Source organism: Carassius carassius, chromosome 34 (assembly GCF_963082965.1).
Source record: "Carassius carassius chromosome 34, fCarCar2.1, whole genome shotgun sequence".
Lineage (NCBI taxonomy): Eukaryota > Metazoa > Chordata > Actinopteri > Cypriniformes > Cyprinidae > Carassius > Carassius carassius.
Genome location: NC_081788.1, coordinates 4946266 through 4964495, shown reverse-complemented (window position 1 = coordinate 4964495; position 18230 = coordinate 4946266). Strand labels below are relative to the sequence as shown.

The following is an 18230-nucleotide window of genomic DNA, read 5'->3' as shown; positions in this document are numbered from 1 at the left end:
CTCTGTGAACAGCCAGCCTCTTTTGCAATGACCTTTTGTGTCTTGCCCTCTTTGTGCAAGGTGTCAATGGTTGTCTTTTGGACAACTGACAAGTCAGCAGTCTTCCCCATGATTGTGTAGCCTACAGAACTAGACTGAGAGACTGTTTAAAGGCATTTGGAGGTGTTTTGAGTTAATTATCTGATTAGAGTGTGTCTTCAATATTGAACCTTTTCACAATATTCAAATTTCCTGAGATACTGAATTAAGGATTTTCCTTAGTTGTCAGTTATAATCATCAAAATTAAAAGAAATAAAAATGTGAAATAAATCAGTCTGTGTAATGAATGAATATAATATACAAGTTTCGCTTTTTGAATGGAATTAGTGAAATAAACTTTTTGATGATATTCTAATTATATGACCAGCACCTGTATATATAATTCCAAGCTAAAAAAGAACAATATATCTTCTTCTCAAAGATAAACGACTAGAAACTAACTTGATGTCAAACAGCTTGTCTCTTCTCTACATACAGCAACACACATAGATTACAGACAAAAGGTGGCTATTTCCTTTAGTGATCAGGTGACTCAAAGGGCATATGGGACATACTTCCTGGAGTGTGAATGAGTTTCTGATTGGATGGGACAAGAAAAAAGGGCAGGAGAAGTGTTTGAGGAGAGAGTCAAACCGGTATGGCAAGTTTTACTTTCTCCTTAACACAAGCACACGCGTGGACACCATCTGTCTTGCTATCTTTCTGCTCCCTGACACACAAAAGACATTACTGACTGAACTCAGTCTCTCTGTCCTACCTGACTCAAACTTTAGAGGTTAGAGGGGAATCCAATGCTGCTGGGTTTCCTGAAACAGTCACAGGTATGTGTTTGGTTGTGTGTGTATTGTCTGATAATGTGTCTCACTGCGATCTATACCTTTAAGCAATGTGGCTAACATATACTTTACTGCAATCTGTCATCTAAGTTTGTCTCTCTCTAATTCCCCGTAACTGTTGTTTTGGTTCTAGAAACAATCCTGGATCATGTAGAGACATGCCGTACCCTGTCCCTGGAATCTGTAAGTGAAATCTTGTTTTCCATTTATTCTTGCTGACCTTTTTCTTGCCTTAAGGGATGGATTTAAATTTCTTAATCTTGAATTGTTGTGTTTTAAACAGGTATATATAAAGAGATAGAGGGAGAGTGAGGTAAGAATTGATGGAGACATTGGGAGAGCAGAGAGGATGAAAGGATGGAATAATGTATGGATCATATTAGACAAGAAAGGATAGAGTAAACAGTGCACTTTAACCTCAGGAGTGCTGGCTGATGTTAAATGAATGATAAGCATTTAGACAATGAGTTGCTATTTCATTGGCCATACTTTACCTCTAAGTGAAAATATCTTTAAGTCCATTGATAAAAGCAGCACAGTTGTCAACATTTATCAACAACACTGGACAAAAATCCAGTATGAAACATCAGAAAGTCCCTCGAGTTAACCAGTGACTTCAGAGTCACATGTCTCGCTGAGGTCACATTCCTAAATGGGCAATGTCACAATCTTGGGCAAATGTTTTCATATCAGTCATGTTGGTTTGCTAAATGGAAAGACACTGCAGGCTTTCAGTGTGATTTACAGTTATTTTAGGAAGTAGTCAACTAATAATAGATTCTTTAAAAATCAATTACGTGAATGTTAGTTTCATCAGTATTCTAGACGAAAGTGCTAGCCTTTTAGCCACTGCTAATAAAGTCTTCTGAGAATGGCTTCATAACGGTTTCAAGCTTTCCTGGAATATACATCAACAGCCTAAATAGCTCATTAGTGGTGTCTGCTAGGGCAAGTATCACTTTTATTAATGCTCATACTTCTAACCCCAAGTATTTATGTTTTTGGAAGCATAACTTTCTGTGCCATTTGTGTTATGACCAGATTCAAATTGTGGAGCTAGCTGATAAGAGTTGTGCTATCACTTTTGTAAGCAAATAAAATGTTTACCAATAGCAGACAACAAAACTGAGGAAAGAAAATCCCATTGACTTATTTACAGAAAGGCTGGAGCCATATACGTAGAGACTTTTTAACCATTTGACCATTAGGCTACTGCAAAATCAGAATCTTAATCAATGTGACCATTTGTAATTCACTAAAGCACAGTTTAAATAAAATCACAGTTCTGTCTTGATGTATGGATGCCTAACCATGTTGTGAAATGTACGAGTGAAAGTTTACAATCATACCATTTTAAAACATGCTCTACTGGAATGCTATCGTTGCTGTTACTTGTCGGCCCTGTGCTGGAAAAAATGCTTATCTGCTTTTGACTTATCAAATACGTATGAAATGTTTATCTGCTTGTGACATGTCAAATATTGAATCTGTGTCTAAAACTTCAGTCCAACTTTCCAACTTTAGTTAAACTTTAGTTAAGTGAGAATAGTATCTCATCAGCTGTTTATGACCACTATTCTTAAATTGCACACCTTTAAGGTAAGAGTTTAAAAACTCACAATGGACATCAATATTTTAACAAATTGTGATGGTAAAATTTGCATTCCAAGTGATAACGGTGTTAAAGTAGCCAAATTCTGTGGGAAAACCGCAGACACTGGTCTGGCCCCCGGAACTGTGACACATGACATCAGCCACCCTTCATGATGTCATGTAGGGCCATACTGAAAAAAAAACTTTCCAGAAACTTATACAAACCCAGAAGAAGTGTATATGGCACAGAAACGTCATTTTTTGAGGCTTTGGTCATGTTTAGCATTAGAATCTAACTCTTTAACAGTGTAAATAACTCAGAATGCATTATATAACATTAGACAACTGCAATTGTCTGTTTGTCATAATTATTTATCTTCCCACAGGTATTAAAGCATGAATCCAACCCTTTAATTTGGAAGTATACTCAGTCACTCAGTACAAGTCCATTTATCTACTTCCAAGCAAACCAGTGCAGATTTTTTTTCCCCCAAGGATGTCAACTGACACTCTCCAGCCATCTTCACGGAGAATAATAAGGCTGGCTGGAACTCCTGCCATTCCAAGTCACAACGCAGAGTCCAGGGATACACATTCTCCAGGGATACGCAAACCAAGTGCAGTGGAACGTTTAGAAGCAGACAAGGCTAAGTATGTCAAGAGCCAACAGGTGGTTTTGAAGAAGCAGCAGCCAGTAATTTGTCCTTCCAAAAACAGCCCGAATGGACAAGATACTCAACAGCCCTCAAGGAAGATCCCTGCAAGATCCACAAAGTCTGAGATACCACCCCTTAACCTGGAACATCTTTGCAAACTGATTGATGGAGTCAGCGATGCCACCGTTCCAGATGTTTCAGCACAACCCAACAGCATTGAGAAAGATGTTAAAGATCCATCCAAGGCCACCTCTCCACCACTGGAGGAACCTTCTCTTGGGTCGACTTCTGCAAGTCAGGGGAAAGCTGCAATAGAAGCCTCAGGGGCAAACGGATGTACTAACATGACAGTGCGGAGAGTCGATGTCAGACCCCAGTTACCTCAGATGAGGATGGCTGGTAGACCACAGCTACAGAACCGCTCACCGGTGCAACAGACCATGCCACAGGTCCCAATGCAACTTCTGCGCTTGCTTAGACCGTACATACAGCCAAATCAGCAACCAGCTGACTTCAAAAGGCTCCATAATGTCACACAAACAAATGGCACCAGAGGACCTGTTAAACCACCAAACTGTGCAGTGCAAACCTCGCCTCCTTTGAAATCCTCAGCTAGCCCGCCTCCACCCCTCCCAATAAAACCGAACACAGAACCATTGTCATGTCCCTCACCGACCCCACTTACTCCAAACTCCACTGATTCCCTCCTAGCCAAAAATGACTTCCAGTCTCCGCCATCTCCAGCCATCACTTGCATCTCCTCAACAAGCTCCAGGAAGCGTCCTTCACGGACACGCTCAAAATCGGACGTCAGCGACTGCTTTTCACGAGCAGGAGCAGAGCTTGAGCGCTTCTTTAATTATTGTGGCCTTGACCCATCGGATTTAGAGGAGTTAGCAAGACCGGGTTCTGACATTGTGTCCGTTTCACATCTACGTAGCGCTAGTGCCCCAGCATCAGCTGAGGGTGAAGATGAGGAGGAAGCAGCGGCAGCAAAAGATGAACGCCCTGTTTATGGTGTTTCCGTCATTGAGAGAAATGCTCGAGTGATCAAGTGGCTTTATGGAATGCGCCAGGCAAAAGAGAGTCCCAGAGTGGCCGATATGTAACAGATAACAAATAAAGTAACATACAGCCAAGTATGGTGGCCCATACTCAGGCCCATAATTCACGCTCTGCATTTAACCCATCCAAAGTGCACACACACAGGAGTAAACACACCGTGAACACACACCCAGAGCAGTGGGCAGCCATTTATGCTGCGGCGCCCGGGGAGCAGTTGGGGGTTTGGTGCCTTGCTCAAGGGCACCTCAGTCGTGGTATTGCCGGCCCGAGACTCGAACCGACAACCTTAGGGTTTGAAGTCTCTAACCACTAGGCCACAACTGCCCCAAACAATACAATGACTAACAAATAACCACCATCCAGACTGAAATGTAATGCAATGTGTTGTACAAAATATTAACATTTCCCATTTAGTATTTTGTCGCTTATCTGTATAAAGCTGTCTAGTTGAATCTGCTGTAGATGTGTCATATATGATAGCTTACGCATCGTGGTCAATTACCTTACCACAAACACCTGTATTTTCGAACAATAACTACAAATGCATGGTTGCATTGTTACGGTGAGCACCAATAAACCCTTAAACACAATACTTTTTTTTTTTTTTCATTGCTGTCTTTTTCAACAATGACAGGCTGTACTTGACAGGCCAATCAAACAAGGAGTTTTGGTGGAGATGTGCAAAATTGATGAATGCAGTTATTCGTGTCATTCAACAAAAAAATAATAATAATATTGCAGCTAAGCTTTATTACTTGTTTTAATATCTTGTTTCTTGTGTCATGTGATGACAAATAACATGAATATTTCTATTGTTTGTCAATGTGCTAAAACTAATTGGTTGACACAGTAGCCTCAGATCTTTATTATGAGTATTATGACTTTGATATCATTTGGTACACTGAACGTAATGATACACAACAAACTCGGTGTATGATGTGAGCAGCTTTGATCTGTTTAGGGGTTTTTCATCAAAAGCCAGTCCAAAAACCAGTGTTGTGTTGTACTGACAAATGGACAGTTTTAACAAATTGATCTTAAAAAAAATGAGAATAAAAATTAATTTACATTACTTCTGTTTTGTTGTATACGATGTAAGTTTGGATGTAAAGAATATACAGTTGGGGTGGCATCAAAACTGTTGTTTTCTCTCGCGTAAAAATAGCATTTAAAAAATATACAGTATTTGAAGGTCACATAATGGTTTTTTTTTCACTTCATCATTTCCTGTTATTATGGCCAGGAAAAATGTGGTGGATGTAGTTACGTTTTTAGAACATGGTATTAACCCCTTAACCTGTATATTTCCATCAAAACCATGGAAACACTTATCTTCTCTTGTACTCAACCCATCTATCTCTTAATAGTTGACAAAATACCCTTTTCATAGACCAAGAGGATGCATTTCCACAGCAAGTTTGTATTTGTTATATTTTGGAAAGTAATGGAAATACAAAAGTGTTTTTTTTTATTAGTCAAGTCAAGTCACCTGTCACGTTTATGAACTTTTGGTTTCCTTATTTGGTCATCTTCCTTTTCTTGTTTTAGTTAATTGATTGATCCTCACCTGTCCCCAGTTCCCTCATCACCTGTGTGTTTAAATACCTGGTCTGTTTAGTTCTCCCTTGTCCGTGATTGTCGATGTTTAGCGTTATTGAGTTGTTGATGTTTAACGTTGTTGATGTGTTAGCTGAATGTCAGTGGCGCCCCCAGAAAATGTTAACAGGGGTGGCCAAATGAGGCCACAGTAAATTTTGGGGGTGGCACATTAAAATAAAGAAAAAAATTAAGGGTTTACAGTATAGACAAAAAGTTATATCTCTGTGAGTTCTAGGATTTTATCGATAACGATAATCACACTATTTTGCTGAGTGTTATTGTGCTGATATCTTATTTTTAATTGTGCTGACAACTGATTTTTTTTTTTTTTTTTTTACCTTTACACCATTGTTTCTAAAAGTGTGCACCATATTTTAGGTCAAATACTTGCATTTGGGCTGTTACCAAGCAAATGCAATCAGTATCAACAAAATTGATCTTTGCAATGCAGATAAAACAGAAGCTGCATCTGAAGTGCCATTTAGATGTTTTTACACACTGTTTAATGCAGCTCCGTGGAACATGGAATACTTTAACCTGCAGTTACAAATGAATAAATAATGTTTTGATATTTTAAAGATAAAACATTGGAAACTGTTGTTTGAAATTATTTAAAAAATGAAAACGTTCCATTAAATGTGAAATTAAAACCGCCAATAGGTGGCAGCGAGTCACTGTTAATAAGTGAGTCATTGCGATTGAACCGAATCATTTAAACGGTTGATTCATTCAGGAGCGAAACACTTTAATGTTGCTCAGAGAAGCAAAACTGTGGCTGCAGCAGGTGCTGCACTTTTTTTTCACTTCTTAAACTATTGTGAATTTACATTCTGCATTTAAATTAATAGGACCCACTGCAAATAATCCTAGGGGTGGCCACAGGGGTGGCCAGAGTTTATACAGGGGTGGCCGTGGCCACCCCTGGCCACCCCTTGGGGGCGCCCCTGCTGAATGTATGCTTAATGTAATCTTGTTAATATAGTCTGTACCTCCTTCGTCTTCAGTATAAACTCCTTATTTGTTCCAAATCCTCTTCTCTCCCGTTGTTTTACGTTTAGCACTACCTCACCTGTAACAGAATCACGGACCTAAACAGTATAGTTTATTTTTAGCTGCGTTTTTTCTTTCATTTATTTTTTGGCTTTTTTTCCCTCCTCTCCCGGAATGGCCATCCCAGCAGTCCGTCTCCTATGCCTGGAGCAACTGGACCGTTCGCTGGAGGACCACACCAGGGACTTTCTAGATCTGGCGTGCCTTACTCACTTCCCCGACCGCTCGCTCTCTAACTTTTTCTACACCGGCCTGAGCGAGCGGAGTAAGGCACGCCTACCAGCGAACGGTCCACGAGAGGATTTCGCCGCTTTCGTGGAGTGGGTGCTGGAGAAGAATGGATCTTTGTGGACCATCAGCACCGCCGAAGAGGATATCTCCAGCCCCACTCCTGACCCAGAGACCAGCCAGCCACCATCTAGCCACACGGAGCCAGAGCCCACCGCAGCCGCAGAGCCCGAGCTGATTCAGGACGTCGAGAGCGCGACTGACCAGGTGTGTGAGCCGGCAACACTGTGCATCGTGGGAGTCCTCGTGGAGATCAAAGGGTCGTGGAGGAAAGCCCTGCCCACACTCCTGCGACTGAGGGTGAGCTGTATTCGGTCTCGGGAAATATGGAGCAACTTATGGATCTAATGGACTGGTCTATGGAGGTAATTCCTGTATCCCCTGTTTTTCCGCTGGTTCCATCCAGCCCTGATCCCCTTGTATACCCTCTCAGTCTCCCACTCCTACCTCCTCCAGTCAGCTCCTCTGCTCCATTTCCGCTGGTTCCGTCCAGCCCTGAATTTTCTGTTTCTCCGTTGGTTCCGCCCAGCTATAAATTTTCGGTTTCTCCACTGGTTCCGCCCAGCCCTGAATTTTTTGTTTCTCCGCTGGTTCCGCCCAGCCCTGAATTTTTTGTTTCTCCGCTGGTTCCGCCCAGCCCTGAATTTTTTGTTTCTCCGCTGGTTCCGCACAGCTATGAATTTTCTGTCTCTCCGCTGGTTCTGCCCAGCTATGAATTTTCTGTCTCTCCGCTGGTTCCGCCCAGCTCTGAATTTTCTGTCTCTCCGCTGGTTCCGCCCAGCTCTGAATTTTCTGTCTCTCCGCTGGTTCCGCCCAGCCCTGAATTTTCTGTCTCTCCGCTGGTTCCGCCCAGCCCTGAATTTTCTGTTTCTCCGCTGGTTCCGCCCAGCCCTGAATTTTCTGTCTCTCCGCTGGTTCCGCCCAGCTATGAATTTTCTGTCTCGCCGCTGGTTCCGCCCAGCTCTGAATTTCCTATGTCTCCGCTGGTTCCGCCCAGTTCTGAATTTCCTATGTCTCTGCTGGTTCCGCCCAGCTCTGATATTTCTGTGTCTCCTGTACTCCCTCCCAGCCTCCCTCTCCCACCTCCTCCTAAACCTGCCAGTCCCTCTGCTCCACTACCGCTGGTTCCGTCCAGCCCTGATCCTCCTGTGTTTCCTCCCATCCTTCCTCTCTCTCCTCCTCCTAGACCAGCCAGTTCCTCGTCATCCCTGCTGGTGCCAGTCAGTCCCGCTGCTCACCCTCAGTCCGCGCCATCTGGGCGCGATGGTTCGCCGCTGGACTGCCAGTCTCCAGCTCCGCCTTGGCATGTTAAGGTCCTGTCTCTGCCTCCAGCCTCCAAGCCCTGGACTCCTCCTCGGTCCTTCGACCCAGCGGCTCCGCCTTGGCTCTTAGCTCCCTCGTCTCCACCGTGGCCTGTCATCCCACCTGCTCCATCGGGCTCCCTCGTCCCTCCGGTTCCACCTTGGTCAGTCGTCGACCATCCGCCGCCTCGGGACTCCACTCCTCTGGTTCCACCTCGTCACTCTCGTCACTCCATCCCTCCGGCTCTGTCAGGCTCCTCCTTCCCTCTGGTTCCACCGTCATCCTCCGTCACTCCGGCTCCACAGCGGTCTTCCAGGACCCTGCCTCCGCCTTGGTCGCCAGAGCCTTCTGCTCCACCTAGGCCCTCCGGATCCTCGACGTCACCCTGGCTCTGCGGCTGTGCTGCTCCATCTTGGGCTCCTCACCCACCGGTGCAGTCTCCTCCTGTCGGCCCCCTGGTGTCGTCGGCCGCTTCTCCACCGTGGATCTCCGTCCTGGCTGGTCTCTGGTGGACCATCTGGCTCCTCCTGCTCCGGGCTCCTCCCTCCATCCACTCCGCCCTGGTCCCTACCTCCATGCTCCCTCGTCACCTGCTCCTGGCCTGCTCCTCGCCCGCCTCCAGAACCCGCACCCTCCCTCCGCTGGTATTCCTCTTGCGGTGCGAGGACGCACCTTTCCGGAAGGGGCGAACTGTCACGTTTATGAACTTTTGGTTTCCTTATTTGGTCATCTTCCTTTTCTTGTTTTAGTTAATTGATTGATCCTCACCTGTCCCCAGTTCCATCATCACCTGTGTGTTTAAATACCTGGTCTGTTTAGTTCTCCGTTGTCCGTGATTGTCGATGTTTAGCGTTATTGAGTTGTTGATGTTTAGCGTTGTTGATGTGTTAGCTGAATGTATGCTTAATGTAATCTTGTTAATATAGTCTGTACCTCCTTCGTCTTCAGTAAAAACTCCTTATTTGTTCCAAATCCTCTTCTCTCCCATTGTTTTACGTTTAGCACTACCTCACCTGTAACATCACCTTTATTTATATAGCGCTTTAAACAAAATACATTGCGTCAAAGCAACTGAACAACATTCATTAGGAAAACACTGTGTCAATAATGCAAAATGATAAAGGCAGTTCATCATTGAATTCAGTGATGTCATCTCTGTTCAGTTAAAGAGTGTCTGTGCATTTATTTGCAATCAAGTCAATGATATCGCTGTAGATGAAGTGACCCCAACTAAGCAAGCCAGAGGCGACAGTGGCAAGGAACCGAAACTCCATCGGTGACAGAATGAGCCTGGTTTCTCCAAAGGTTTTTTTCTCCATTCTGTATTATTCAATATACAAATATTAGCATTGATGCCATTCTTCTAATGATGTAGCAAGTATATAGGGTGTTATGGGAAGTGTTCCCGGTTCCGGTTTACCTAATTAATGCAGCCTAAAAATCCTTTAACGGATTTGGATATTAAAAGCATATTAGTATGTTATGTGTAAGCCAGGTTAAAGCGATGGGTCTTTAATCTAGATTTAAACTGCAAGAGTGTGTCTGCCTCCCGAACAATGTTAGGTAGGTTATTTCAGAGTTTAGGCGCCAAATAGGAAAAGGATCTGCCGCCCGCAGTTGATTTTGATATTCTAGGTATTATCAAATTGCCTGAGTTTTGAGAACGTAGCGGACGTAGAGGATTATAATGTAAAAGGAGCTCATTCAAATACTGAGGTGCTAAACCATTCAGGGCTTTGTAAGTAATAAGCAATATTTTAAAATCTATACAATGTTTGATAGGGAGCCAGTGCAGTGTTGACAGGACAGGGCTAATATGGTCATACTTCCTGGTTCTAGTAAAAACTCTTGCTGCTGCATTTTGGACTAGCTGTAGTTTGTTTACTAAGCGTGCAGAACAACTACCCAATAAAGCATTACAATAATCTAACCTTGAGGTCATAAATGCATGGATTAACATTTCTGCATTTGACATTGAGAGCATAGGCCATAATTTAGATATATTTTTGAGATGGAAAAATGCAGTTTTACAAATGCTAGAAACGTGGCTTTCTAAGGAAAGATTGCGATCAAATAGCACACCTAGGTTCCTAACTGATGACGAAGAATTGACAGAGCAACCATCAAGTCTTAGACAGTGTTCTAGGTTATTACAAGCAGAGTTTTTAGGTCCTATAATTAACACCTCTGTTTTTTCAGAATTTAGCAGTAAGAAATTACTCGTCACTCGTCCAGTTTTTTATATCGACTATGCATTCCATTAGTTTTTCAAATTGGTGTGTTTCACCAGGTCGCAAAGAAATATAGAGCTGAGTATCATCAGCATAACAGTGAAAGCTTACACCATGTTCCCTGATGAGATCTCCCAAGGGTAACATATAAAGCGTCAAGAGTAGCGGCCCTAGTACTGAGCCTTGAGGTACTCCATACTGCACTTGTGATCAATATGATACATCTTCATTCACTGATACGAACTGATGGCGGTCATATAAGTACGATTTAAACCATGCTAATGCACTTCCATTAATGCCAACAAAGTGTTCAAGTCTATGCAAAAGAATGTTGTGGTCAATTGTTTCAAACGCAGCACTAAGATCCAATAAAACTAATAGAGAGATACACCCACGATCAGATGATAAGAGCAGATCATTTGTAACTCTAACTATGTAACTCTTACTACTATCCCCATTCACTTACCCTGTCATACTTACTCCAAATGTGAAAAAAGTAAATTAAAAGAATTATATATACACACACACACACACACACACACACAAGCTTGTCATTTATGCTTTTAAACCATCTGGCCTCTGCACTGTAAGTGTATTACTGTAAGTGCATTTTCTGTTTATTTTCACACATTGATGTACGAGTCATAATTACTGTGACAGACAGTATACTACAGATGATCATAGACATTAAGCTGAAAATAACACATGATATTAATTTGTAGAGAATTGAATGGTTCTGTGCATGTTTTAAGTTTTCAAGACTTGCAAGAAATCTTAAAAGTAGTTCAGGCTTGACATGACTGATCTGGTTGTCCCCGTCTCAGGGCTGTGCTGTCAATGCAATTGGCTCACTTACATCTTCCTTTGGTTCATACCCCACAATGCAAGGAGCTCAGCCTTCAGTGTTCCCTAGTACCTAACCATCAGCTGTCTTTTTGAGACCTTCATGAGTGACTTCCTTCCTTATTCTCTCAATCACTAACATATGCCCTGTACTTTTACCATGTGATGCTTTTTATGTAATAGCAAAATTAGCCGGCTTCCATTAGCGCCACTCTAGTGTTCATTATTGAGGTCAAATGGCTGTTACATCACACAGCTTCCCACACGTCTTTCATGTGCTGTTCTCTTTAAAGAGAGCGTTCTGCTCCCTGCAGTGCTATACATCCCTCACATGTTTCTGGGAAGAGAGCTCAGAGACAGAACACTTCAATCGTCAGCTCTCAAATATTCCAATTCACTCATCATTTTCTCATAATCACCTTGTTTCAAACCTGACTTTTTTGTGGTACACAAAAGGAGTAATTTCGAGGATATTAAATTTAAATAAAGCTTAAATCAAATCAAATATTAGATGAAAATCTTTAACATAAATGTAACTACTTTACAAATATTTGATACATTGCCGACTAACTTAAATGCAAATAATAAAATGTGAAATAATGCAATTGTAATAAACACTATTGTTCAAAAGTTTGGGGGAACTTTCTTTTTGAAAGAAATTAATGCTTTCATTCAGCAAAGATGCATTAATTGGATCATAAGTTACATACGTTTACAAAAAAACATCAAATTCAAAAGGATCATGTGACAGAAGAACTGGAGTAATTATGCTGAAAATTAAGCCTTGCAATAAATTACATTAAAAAAAATTATTTTAAAACTATACAGATATTTCACAATATTACTCTTTTATACTGTATTTTAAATGAAATAAATGCAACCTTGTTAAGCATAAGAGACTTCTTTCAAAAACAAAAGAAATTCAAAACCCCAAACATTTGAATGATAGCGTATACCGAAAAGATCACCTGTTAAACAATGCAGCTTGCTTAATTATTCACAAGCTGATGCTTTATGCTAGAATTACAAGCGGCACTCAGTCATCTACAGCAGGTTTGTGTGGGGCAAAGGTTGCCACCTACAGAGTTTGTTCCAGATCAGTCACTTGCAAAGTTACATTTTGGGTAGAATGCTGCCTCATAAAACAGCTGTCCATTTAGGCAGTAGATAGCTCACTAGGTTTTGCAACAGAGCCAATATAACCTATTATTACACCACCAAGACTGAAAATAAATAAGTAAATCAAATATACAGAACTAATTCTAGGCAGGATGTGTGTGATGACATTTATCTGAGCAGTAGCTGGTGTTATCAGATGCCGTCACCTGTCTTTCAGGGATGAGTGTGGAGGCGTTAGCTATTCTGATGGCTGCTGTGATTCAGGGTCAGGTGCTGTGGGCGTATAACAAAGACAGAGATCAAGCCTGTCTGAACGTGGACCAAACACTGGATCTCCCACACAGCACAGCGCTGCACGAAACTGTAACACGATAACACCTACACGCCAACATCACACTGGAAAATACTGTGCAGTTCAACTGTTCTGATGTTACTCAGGCATTTGACTATTTATAACTATACTGCTGTGCGCAAAAGAAAGCATTAGTTGTAATATTTGCTCGATCTGAACAAAGCTATGAAGTATTTAACCTTAGGGTGTAACTTTGGTTCTTTTTAGCGTGTCAATTATACAATTGCTATCAATCTTTTTAAAGCAGTTTCTATGGGTAATTTAGAGATTGTTTTGACACCTTAGGGAGTGTTTTTATGGTGTCTGTTCTGTCTGACATGTAATCCAACTTTAAATTATTTTCATCTACCTAAATCACTGTTTGATAATACAGTTGAAAAAGACCTAATGTAGGGTCAAAGAGCAAAGAGGTGTACATTTCCCAAGTCAATTCCAAAAATGTTTCATTTTGTCAGTTTCCCTGAATATATTAAGCACACGGGTTTGTTGGAGACCCTTAATGACATTTAACAACTTCAAAATGGGATACTTTTTTTTATCAGGCAGTGAACCAATATGTTTAAACTAAAGTGAATTCATTGCTTACAAATAAAATCTCATCAGACTGGCCCTTAAGCTCTTCACCAGTTCAGTGTCAAATTTCATGGCTTTGTACAGATGTATTGTTGTTTCTCTCTCTGGCTCCGGGTCACATAGACACTGCATACCTGAACGCTGTGAAGAAGCTGATTGGCCGTGTGTCGTACCAGAGTCTGATCACCAGCTTCCTGTTCTCCACTGTCGGATGACTGGTTTACCTATAATGTACATGTAAAATAATAACTAGAGCAAAAAGACGAGGTTGACAAGCAATTGTAAGTGCTAACCCTATCTTCTATAATGTATAAAAAGGCGGTTTCATCATTTCAATCATGGTTATTTAGAAACTAGGAACTAATACAGAAAAATAACTTCCATTTTTATGAGAGTGCTCCATTAGTGGTCGCTGAAACCTTTTTGGCTTCCTTTCCAGACGTCTTTGGGGAACTTTACACTGTTTTGCACTAATGTGGTCTAGGAGCTCAGTTACAGTATCTCATGTTAGCTACACTGTTAAGACTGGTATGTGATAGTTTTATAATTAAACTCAAAGCAACACTGTACAGTAACATACGTGTTAGTTATTGTGTCACAAGTGTTAGCAGGTGTCCTCAACTCTGGGTCTCGACGTCCACTTTCCTGCAGTTTAGCTCCAACCCTAATCAAACACACCTGAACATTTTTTATATCTATTTTATAATTGCCATTATAATCTTTATCTTGCCAAAACCAGAATCAGTTACACTAATGGAATGATGCTTTAGATTTTTAATTCACTGGATGTCCTAATGTACGTACAGTTGTCTGCTACCATATCAGTGCCAATGTGAAAGATGACACTGGTGAGGCTGGCACGCAAATATAGGCTGGGCACTGTTTATAGGTCTAGCTGTAAGATCCCTCTGTTTAATGGTGATGGTGAAGAGAACGTACATAGTAATACAGGTGGTTAAAGATCTGGGTTAGTAGATTCACAAACTTGAGCTATTTTTTGAGCTAATTTTATTCCAACCTTAAAAACCTAACTTTTTTATGGCAATATGTAATTTGCCTGTGTTTCTCCATAGCTTCTCATACCAGCTCTGGTGGTCCTAGTTTCCATGCCAGAGAGCTTTCCAGTGTGCATGGTCATGTGTGTTTTGGCTGGATCTAGTTTCGTAGCACTGTCCTTGGTACCATGGTGAGTAACAGTAAGACCTAGATCTGTCCACTTCACACTGTTCATCTCTGCTACTCAGGCAAGCATTCCTCGCCATGAAGAGTTAACACTTGGTGATCCATCAGTAAATCTTCACAAGGTTTATGCAGGACATTGCCATCTCTTTTGGTAATATTTATATTTTAAAGGGAAAATGTGCACTTGTTTTATTACGTTGCATTACTTTTCAGTCATTAATTTTACACAATGGAGAGGTCATATACTTAGTGATATTTGCGAATGTGACCATCACTGCTTAGGGAGAGAGTATTAAATGGGAGATGGGTTAATGAAATGCTTTTTTTTTTGGTATGGATCTATTAGGGAAGTCGTGGCCTAATGGTTAGAGAGTTGGACTCCCAATCGAAAGGTTGTGAGTTCGAGTCTTGGGCCGGCAGGAATTGTGGGTGGGGGGAGTGCATGTACAGTTCTCTCTCCACCTTCAATACCACGACTTAGGTGCCCTTGAGCAAGGCATCGAACCCCCAACTGCTCCCCGGGCGCCGCAGCATAAATGGCTGCCCACTGCTCCGGGTGTGTGCTCACAGTGTGTGTGTTCACTGCTCTGTGTGTGTGCACTTTGGATGGGTTAAATGCAGAGCACGAATTCTGAGTATGGGTCACCATACTTGGCTGAATGTCACATCACTTTCGCTTAGTCTTCAGAATACATTAAAATGCAATTTACACAAACATACTTTTAGGGGGAAAGTCAGAAATGTCAGAGTCTTACAGCTGTCCTCCATAACAAAGCCTCATTCATTTATTTTTTATTATATTAATTATAACATTTTATTATTAATTCTATCACTGCTAAGTAATATTTAAAAAAAATAGAATAACAATTTTGTTCCACAAGTAAATGTTTTTTAAGTAATTAATTGATTTAAATATACAGAATGTTTAAGATGTGTATACTTGCATTCAGATGCAAGGACGATATGTTAAAATGTTTTTACTTGATGGTTACTCTGCATTACATGAGATGTGATATTATTTCTATACGCAAACAGGTGTACAATTTTGCCTACTGAATGATATATTGGGTGACAAAATCTAATCGATTTACACAAAAGTAGAGATTTTGAAATGGGGCCAGTACGCAACACCCTAGAAATTCCACAGCAATGCACTAAACACCACCCTGAACATCCTAACAACCAGCCTACTCCCTATGGTGGTTTGAGTTATGTGAAACATCAATCAAATGCCTTAAATGCTATGTTTTGCTCAGGTCAATGCTGCAGATGTAGTGGATGAGTCTTCTGTTCAGAACCCATCCTGCAATGTTCTTTTCCTGCTCGAGGTTTTGTAAGAAGCTTGTAGGAGGCCTGTCTGCTGGCTTCTCCACTATGACACAGTGAGTCAGCACTCACTCTCTTTAAGCCAATGCCTGATTTAAAGTGACAGACAGTCCATTTTAAAGATTCTGAGGACACCGGCACTTAATTCGAGTTCGATTGTTCAAGCTCTGTGTCCTGCAAGTTTTTAAATACTGTCAGGCAAGAATGTTTGTCCAAAACAAAACCAAGCTCATGTTTGCAATAGTTCAGCCTTTTTTGTGGAAGTCTGAAATGTTTACCTTGATATATTTACACTGAGCAATGTGTTTTTTCGAAGCTTCACGGGATATAAAGCAGGTGCATGAAGTTATGCGAATGAAGTTGTCTTGGCACTGAAATTTCTTTGGGCCCCCGGTGGGTTTAGTTTTCTATTTGTACCCAATCAATAAAGCACATCGGAAGCAGATTAAATAAGATCTTGGAAACACAAGGTAAGACATATGAGTGCCAGCCAATGTCTCAATCTTATAAGATGTATGAATGTTAATAATAGTACAATGTACACTTTCTTTGTTTCTTTTCCAGGTCTTAGAGTGGCACACTTGCCATTTTATAAGAGGAAAATGTCCCCATAATTCAACAAATCACTGACTCCAGTCAGACTTTCATTTTTAAATCAAAGACTAGAATAATATACCATCTTAATATCTCACATTAATCTGAACTGAATGTAATTTAGTAATATACAAACAAACTTCGGAACAACTTATCAATCAGCCCGGCTGTGATTTGCTTTATGCACAAGGGTGTGGGAAATCATGACAATGCTGATAAAATGAACATGAAGTTAACATTGAGTAGCCTAAGACACAATACTGCCACTTCATCATCCTCAAAGCAGAATGGACAGTCGATGTAACTTAAAAAAGGATTCATTAAAAATGTGTCACCACTAATGTAGATTTATTAATATTTGTCTAAAACACACACACAGTAACTGTATAATTTCATAATTAAAATGCTTTAAAACTACAGGAAAACCAAACAGGATGAGTTCCATTGTCTGTGTTAAATAGACTATAGCTGTGTCCCAAATGAAGCAAAATACACTATTTACTCATACATTATATACTCAACCATGCAGTGTATGAATTATATAAGGTTATTTTGGCATTCATAATCTGATATCTAAAAGCATTACATTAGTGTTTTTTCATTATCACTCAATGGGTTATTTAATCATTAGTCTACTGTTTTGGGAATACTTTTTTCGTTCAAACACATTAAAATGCACAAAATCACATTATTTCTTATTTACATTTAATGCAGGGGTTCACAAACTTTTTTTTGTCAGCAAAACATTTTTCGTCCAATATATTTACTTGAACTCCTGAGATTTTAAGGTAATGAGTTCATTATTAAGCAACATTTGCATGCTCTCAGTTCTCTGACGTTGGTTAATGGTCACGTGACATACAGGTAGTCAAATTAAAGATTATTATTTTTTTATATTCAATTTAAAAAAATGTTTAAGTGATTTATATAGTGATTTATTTAAATGTAACTATTTAATTATAATAAATTTAAACCTGGACGTAATGTAAAGTTTAATCCACTTTATGTTGTTAATAACAATGAATACATTTTCTTTTTCTTTGCATTTGTTTGTCAATAGGGTACATGATTGTCCTATTTAAATTAATGTGATAAAAGAGTTAGGTCAAATGTAATCTAATTAGATCAGATTCAGTATTATATAATATATGTTAAAGTTTTTTTTAAGATGTCAGTCAGTGTAAATAACTAACAATAGCCTACAAAAGATGATATGCTTGTGATGGAGACAGAATTGGTAGATGATTATCAGTGCAAAAAGAAACAACACCTGCCAGCACCGAGACTCGAACCTGCGACCTTCGGGTTACAAGTCCAGTGTACGTGGTGTACAGTGCAAACAGAAACAGATGCATTAAAATAATCACACAATGATCAGAAATACAAATACGTTATTTATGACAGTGGTGGCTAATATCAAGTTAGAGTAATGTCGTTGAACTAAATGGGGTTAGAGTTGAACCCGTGGTTAATGCACAGTGTATCTGTCAGGTATCTGTCGATGTGTGTCTGATAGAGCGCAGTTCGGCGTCTGTCCGCTGGCGGCGCTGTGTGCGCGCGTGTGGCGCGGAGCGGGCTTGT

General features: G+C 40.6%; 1 protein-coding gene across 1 annotated transcript; it reads left to right on the top strand.

The window, feature by feature from the left end:
• Window positions 1–673: 673 nt before the first annotated feature.
• On the top strand, window positions 674–5657 carry fam110a (family with sequence similarity 110 member A). The gene is made up of 3 exons (XM_059523796.1): window positions 674–861; window positions 1010–1059; window positions 2856–5657. The coding sequence occupies exon 3, from the start codon at window positions 2966–2968 to the stop codon at window positions 4232–4234; it is 1269 nt and encodes a 422-aa protein (XP_059379779.1). The 5' UTR covers window positions 674–861; window positions 1010–1059; window positions 2856–2965; the 3' UTR covers window positions 4235–5657.
• Window positions 5658–18230: the final 12573 nt, after the last annotated feature.